Raw genomic sequence first — 7,546 nt, forward strand, 5'->3', positions numbered from 1 at the left:
GCAATTAAAGATTAAAAAGATTCAGAAACACATTTCAACGCATTTACAAATAAATATTTCCTAGTTTTAGTTTTGTCCTAAATAATATTCACATGATCGCACAAAAAAACTTCGAATAAAATTGATGTGAGCAGTGTTGCAAACTTTATCTGCTTATATGGGCCTTTGAGGTTTAATTCTTTTTAATTTTTGGGAATAAATTGATCAATGTCATCACCAAATCACATTATTTATAAAGTTTTTAAGCATTTTAAGTAAATTAAGCATTCATTTTAAGATTATACTTTGATTTATTTCATGTAGCTAACCATAAAATTTCGTGACGTCACAACGCTTTGCAAAACCCTGCTTAAAAAAATGGTGCGTTGTGACGTCACGAAACTGAATCGCTCTAAAATAAATTGAAATCTAAATTTGAAAAAATCAAAAACAGCGATATGTTGGTTGTAATGAATCGATACTTCTCTGAAATTTTCATAAAATTTGATCAAATAGAAGAGCAGAAAAATGCGGCGTTGTAAAAAAAACTGAAAAGTGGAAAAAGAGGCGCGTTGTGACGTCACGATTCCTTTTGCTTATATTTTGTTAACTTTTCATTCTATACAAAAACTTTTGGTTTCAAATTGTAGAGAATTAAATTTTGACCTTATAATGTACAATTTTTACCAATGTGCGATATGACCTGTAAAACTTACATACAATGTACCAAAAAATTTTTTTGCAAACGTTGTGACGTCACGCTGGAATGGGTCTATTTCTTCTTAAATCCCGATAATCCTATACCAATTCTTTCTAATTTCAATGCATCTGGTAAACTTTCAATGTATTCCATTCATCTGAACGACACTCGAAGTCGACTGCCTGCCCATCCCAAGTAACCATAAGCACTAAAAACTAGCACCAATTCCGCTCAAACGTCAGCTATAGAGCTTGATTCTGCGCATCATATTAGCCATGTGAGCCAAGTTTGGCGAAATTAACTGCGGCTTTAGTGCAGAAACTGGTATAACCCTATAAAAGCACTGTGCTGTGCTAAGTTGATGCTATAGCGTTGGCGGGCAAAATGCTGGGAAAATGCAAATGGCGTTCAAATGAGGTACAAACCATTCGGGTGAAAAAAAAATTCGATTTTTGTTTGGCTCCATTTTTTTGCCATGATAATGAAATTTTGCTTATGTGGATTTTCGCTTATGCATATTGAGGGGATCTCTTGGGTTACATTTTTTACATGTTTTTTTTTTTTATTTTTCGGGTGAAGATGACCTGGAATCGAACTCATGACATTTGACATTGACTCTGCTTGTGAACCTATCAGGTCCGCGCTAAATCTTTGAAAAAAAAGCTCTATTTGAATCAAATTTCTAGCAACCGGTGCCTTAAATTTGTATAAATTCAGTATCAATCAATGCTAATGTGCTTTGGCCTCATGCCACTGTAGTGCTTAAATTGAGCAAAAAAGCATTAAAGCAAGCTTGTGTGATGCCAATTTAATGCTTAGAAATTAAAGCATTTTTACTTCTGATTTAGAGCTATGTTGCATTTCAAAAGCATTGTGCAAAGCTGATAAAATGCTAGTTGCATTTTAAAAGAGTGGTATAAATCTAATATGATGCAGCATAGCACTCGAAGGGCTGTTGTAGAGCAAAATTGCACTTGATGTGCTGATATATGCCGTTTTCGTTTTTCTCCACTGGCGCGGGGCAAAACTTTCTCTGAATAAACAAACAGAATCGTCACCCGAGACGACGCAAATATACGGTTGCTATAGTCAACCTTGTGCTTGCCCCCAACACTGTCAACTTCTACGGGTTGCAACCGCCTGCTTGAGGTTAAAACCTCGGGCAATTGTGGTGGACTTCTGAGTTATTAAACGATCACAAAAACAGCAATTAGGGCAAAACTCGTGGATAACTAGGTTGCCACTGCTAATAAACGAAAACACTAATATTGTAATTTAGCACTTGAATGCTGGTGTAAAGCTAACAAAATGCAAAGCTTTAGTGCTTATGGTTACTTGGGATGCGCACGCATTCCTTTTAAAATTCCAATAGTCCGATTCCAATTCTTCAAGTAAACGTATAGAAATTCCCATTGTCCAGTTTGATCCACACAAACGGCTGCCAGATTCCCGTGCGCACGCTACCCTTTGAGAATTCCAATAGTCCGATCCCGATCGGGCCGATCCTTCAAAATTCCAATACATCAGGTACACTTATATGAATTCCCATTGGCCAATTCTATGGAACCCAAAAGGCAGCCTGTCTTTTCGCTGGCCCTAAACAAGCAGCCGGGATCGAGCTATGCAGGATCAGTACGAAAATAAACACCCAGCTTCTATGACCCAGTAAACATGAATCGGCAGAGAGGTAACTCAAATCGACAGAGGGATCGTATCGATCTCTCCTGCGATTTTGCATCATCTAATCGGCAGAGAGGAACACACCATATGCGTGCCTTGGGTGAGTGACACGAAATAATCTAAGACACGCCTTCCAGAGAAACACACGAAAACAATCCGAATCGTGTTTGTATGTTTCTCTTCGAGACGCGTGTTTGCCTGCCTGCGAAGTCGACTGCTACGATTGAAAGCACGCATATAAAAAACACGGAGATAAATGCGACCACACCGTACGAAAGTACGATTCAAACTAATTTCGCATCCCAAGTAACAATTTTAGCTTTATTATGGTCAGCAAAATATCGTTTGGACTATCGCATTAATCTTCATAAAAAGCTAAAGCGCATTCTATAACATCACCTGGACTCTAATAAAGCCAAAATCAGGCTATTTGGCCCTACCCTAGAAACGTCATCAAGACATATAATTGTTGGTCATCAATGTTGGTCACCAAAGCTTTTAAAAAGCTATTATAAAACATGTTAGAAATTTTTTTTTTTTTGGTTCTGTCAGTTCTCGGAGTTTTTTTTTTATTTTTTCCAACAACCATAATGGTTGATGAATGATGATTGCATTATTCAGATATGATCTGGTAAAATTATTAGCTAAAAAACCAATGTTTTAACCATATATTGGGCTTCTTTTCTACTGCCAGTCAAGATTTTAGGTAAAATGTATATGAAATAGTATCTTATAATAAATGCGCCTCGTCAAATCTGATGGTCAATCATGATGGAATTGATGGAAAAAGGCCTGAAAAAAAATTTTCCAATGCTTGCATTGTGAATCCATCAACATGGCGTCATTTTGTGCCCTTCGATTTTGCAACCAACATGGAGTGAGTCAATTCATAGTTTTATTATGGTTGATGGCCCCAAAAAAAGCTACGATTTGACGTTTCTCTCGCAAGCCAACCGATTACACGCTAAGGTTGAGTTCCTCATTTCTGAGTTGTTAATCATTAGTACAGTAAATGAGGACAGACTTTTTGAATGAAAAGGGATTGGTTTTGAATGACCCGTGGAATAAATCATGAGTTGAAGTCAAATTTCGTTGTCTGACGCCATCTTGAAATCCAAGATGGCGGCTTCCGCTGAACTTTAAAATGGTGTAAATGACTTGAAATCGCACGAAACCCCAACAAAATGGGTATCGAGTGAAAGGGCTAAACAAGTAGAAGTTGAATTTCGCCATCATACGCCATCTTGAAATCCAAGATGGCGGCATCCGCTCAACTTTTAATGCTTAATGCTGACAAAAAGTCGCATTAAACCACCACTATACGGGTATTGAATCATTTTAAATCACTTTTATTATTTTTTCATTATGTTTCTAATGCAATTAGCACTTTTCTTGTTTTGTTCACAGTTTTTGTTTTTTTTACATTTATGTAATTCTATTATTCCTATCATGCTATTATGTTTAAATTGTATTGGTCTTATTCTTGCGAAAATTATAAGGTTATGTTGTTTCTGTTAACCGTCTGATTCAGGCACATGTGCCAAATTCGATGTTTCCAAAATCGAATGTTGCCAAAAATGAACGGGGTCTGTATTGTGGTGGTTTTTGTGGGATTTTCAGTCACTTTCAGATTTTCAGAGAAACGCGAAAACAGATATTTGACTTCTATCATTTAGCCTTAGCACCCAATACAATATATTTGGGAGTTTCATGCTATTTTCATTCATTTACAGTATTTTTAAGTTCAGCTGAAGCCACCATCTTGGATTTCAAGATAGCGTCAGAATGCAAAAATAAACTTTTTAAAGCTTATCCCAATTGACAAACACCCATATTTTGGAGGTTTCATGCGATATTCAATGATTTAGAGCATTTTTGAAGTTTATAGAAAGCTGCCATCTTGGATTTCAAGATGGCGTAAGATAGCAATATTCGACTTCTACTCGTTAAGCCCTTCCACCCACTACCACCTGGGTTTCATGTCATTTTAAGTCATTTACTACATTTTAAAGTTTAGCGGAAGCCGCCATCTTGGATTTCAAGATGGCGTCAGATAGCGAAATTCAACTTCTACCGGTTGATTTCTTTCAACTTATACCCCTATAATATAGGTTTAATGCGATTTTCAGTCATTTACAGTATTTTCAAGATGAGTGGTAGCCGCCATTTTGGATTTAAGATGGCGACGGGCAACGAAATTTGACTTCTACTCTTATTCTACTCTCTTATTACTTTTACCTAATAACCATATTGTGAAGGTTTCACGATATTTTCAGTAATTTACAGCTTTGAAAATAAAAGCGGAAGCCGCCATCTAGAATTAATGATGGCGTCAAGCAACAATTTTTTTTCCCTACTATTTGGGCCCTTTCACTCAATACTCATATTGTGAAGATATTCATACCACTTTCCGTGATTTCAAGTTTTCAAAGATGTATTTTTTAATTTTAACTCAAAACCAACACGCATAACTTACCAAAAATGTGTAAAAATGGGAGTTCCAATTCAAATATGTGCTATCTAATCTGAGCGTGTCCTGTTTTGACATCTTGATCGAGAACTGTCACTAAGTTTTATGGGGGTTTAATAATCATGCACTGAGTGCTATTATAGAACATCCAAAAGAAAGCTTGGAGCAAACTTCTGGGTTTGTGTTTTATTATAGTTTAAAAAAAGCATTCACAACTCTTTCAAAATAACTAAAACAGCATGTTTAATAAAAGTTTTATTAGCGTTTTCAAAACCATCTGAAAACATATGGTCGAAAAAAAATTATAAGCATTCTGCATGACCATAATATAACCGCCATAAAACGAGCTGCACAAAAAAATGCCATAATTAAACCATGATAAAACTTCCCAATGCTAGTTGTCATAATCTGTGTTACTTGGGATGTACGCATTCGTATTCGTTGCCTCTAGGTATCTTGGCAGGACAAACCGAATGCGAATTTTTGCGTTCTTGGAGTGTCGCCGAAATTAACCGTTTTATTCTAAGTTCGGTGACTTAACTCTCAGTTTTTTGCATGCACTGTCGATTTTTGAGAGGACGCGCTTACTGGGGAAGCGCAGTTAGAGTAGTAAGCAAGGACACACAGCTGGTGGGATGGATAGCATTGGAAAAATGGTGAGTTCGAGTCTCATCTCTTATCGCCATCTTTTTTTTGCACACAAGTCCTATAAGATTTTTAGTTTATATATCCTATCTGGATGAGTTATAATTTTGTTTAAATTATAACAACGGCTAATATGAATTAATTATGGTTGCATGAACTTTTTGATATAATTTGAGATATTTTAACATCCTACGAGTACTAAATTATAACTCATCCAGATAGGAAAAAAATGAATATCAAAATATCTCATCTTGATATAATTTAGTTTTTCTCTTCTGATCGGGTAACTCGGTCTCTTCAGTCATCAGGAAGCAAAGAACTCTTGAGAGATATACATTCCCCGCAGCAAATGGATTGTGCCTCTCAGGAAGGATTCATCTGAAGAGGGGCGTTTTGAATAAATACGTGTGGGTCGTCTCCGGTAGCAAACAACGAGGGTTCAATGTTCATGAGACCTTTAACCACTGATTTACTGGGAACGAAGCAGCCGCTTCAGCTCCTTGATCTCCTGCCAGCTTTAGGTTATGTGTGGGATGATGATGAATAATTTCCATTTGACTTGAAAGGGGATCCAAACAAAACTCATTGTTCTCAAATAGAACACCAATAAACCAAACTTTCAAAGATATGATATTTAAACCTCCGGGCGAACACCTCAATTAAAATCATCACATTCGTTAATTTTCGGTCTTTTTTTTTAGGATGGCACCGTCAATGTTTACACAATAAAAGAAGGACAATTCGTCAGGACAATAAACCCTCTAGGCTGTACCGGATCCAGTATAGAGATATCGTTTGTAACACTCTCTTATCAAGGTACGATTTTAGATGCTTTCGCGGTTTTGAAACATTTAATAACCATTTTTTTTTTAATTTCGCTTTAGGTCACATAGCGTTCTCCGCCCTAGATGACACCTCCCACTCCGTGCATGTTTTCAGTATCAACGGTGTCAATCTGGGTTCCAAATACGTATCCGGCCGGGTAACCGGGCTCACCACGGCCACAGACTATCTAGTCGTATCCGATGATGCTGGGGATGTCACGATGAGTCGACTCTACGGGTAAGAATCTAATCCTCAAGTCTCAAACCTTGCTTGTTTTAAGTATCTAAATTTTTACAATTATCTATGTTTTTTCCTAGTTTGAAACCCATATTCGACATTCCTCTGCACATTCCGGTGCAGACGATTGTGTCGACCGGAGGCAGTACCCATCTACTGGCCCCGTTACGCGACGGAAGTCTGGGAGTTGTTGGTATAATGCAGCCGATAGCCTACAAAAAGCATACCGTACTCACGGTATAGTTGTTCCGGATCACGCTCTCGAAATACATCATTCCAATCAGTCAATTATTGCTTGTGGTAGAACCGTCGTGTGTCCTGTTTGTCTCTCTCCCTCTCTCCCGGAGAATATCAGTATTTCGATTATTCTTAAAACACTTTTTATTCACCTTCAACGATTATGCAACGGTCAGAGATTACACATTTTGTTCGACTTAAGTAACAAAAGTATCGATAGTTTCAAAATAACCATTGTGAGCCTCCACAAACAGAAGAAGTATTGGTAGATATCCGACTGAAATCTATGAGTTTTCGAATTCCAGAGTAGTTGCATGCAGAGTGTTTCGAAACGTTAGTCGTGTTTTCAAACATGGAATAATATTGTTATCACTAAACTATGTTGTTATTTTATGGACGTATATTATGAAACAAAACATATTTAACAATACAATAAAAAACATTGTTCTAAATATCTTTGAAGGCATGTATAGTTGAATTGAAAATCAATCCGAACATTATCCCATTTAAAAGAAAAAATCTTAAAACTTTCCTAAAGAAATAAAAAGAATTTACTTCTTGTTAAATTAATTTATCGGCCTTATCGGTGAAAAGTAATGTCCTGTTTAGTAAAAAACATTTCATGATTATGATATTTTATAGACGGATCGAAACTTAGAAAAAAATGAAAGATGGTGAAAGTGAGCGAGTAGAACATTATGCCAAATTTTTGTTCAGCAAGGGCCGACTCTATGAAGTGGTAGATACAGATAGGGTTGAATCTACCACCACAC

General features: G+C 36.7%; 1 protein-coding gene across 4 annotated transcripts in view; it reads left to right on the top strand.

Moving 5' to 3' along the window:
* Positions 1 to 7,235, top strand: part of LOC129756095 (neurobeachin-like protein 1) — a 260,283-nt gene extending 253,048 nt beyond the window's left edge. For all 4 annotated transcript variants that reach the window (XM_055752849.1, XM_055752851.1, XM_055752850.1 and 1 more), the window contains 3 exons: positions 6,176 to 6,290; positions 6,359 to 6,536; positions 6,617 to 7,235. In XM_055752849.1, coding sequence (XP_055608824.1) covers positions 6,176 to 6,290; positions 6,359 to 6,536; positions 6,617 to 6,779 — 456 coding nt within the window. In that variant the 3' untranslated portion in view covers positions 6,780 to 7,235. The remainder of the gene's footprint in view (positions 1 to 6,175; positions 6,291 to 6,358; positions 6,537 to 6,616) is intronic.
* The last annotated feature ends 311 nt before the right edge of the window (positions 7,236 to 7,546 follow it).

Source organism: Uranotaenia lowii, chromosome 3 (genome assembly GCF_029784155.1).
Source record: "Uranotaenia lowii strain MFRU-FL chromosome 3, ASM2978415v1, whole genome shotgun sequence".
In the NCBI taxonomy this organism is placed as follows: Eukaryota; Metazoa; Arthropoda; class Insecta; order Diptera; family Culicidae; genus Uranotaenia; species Uranotaenia lowii.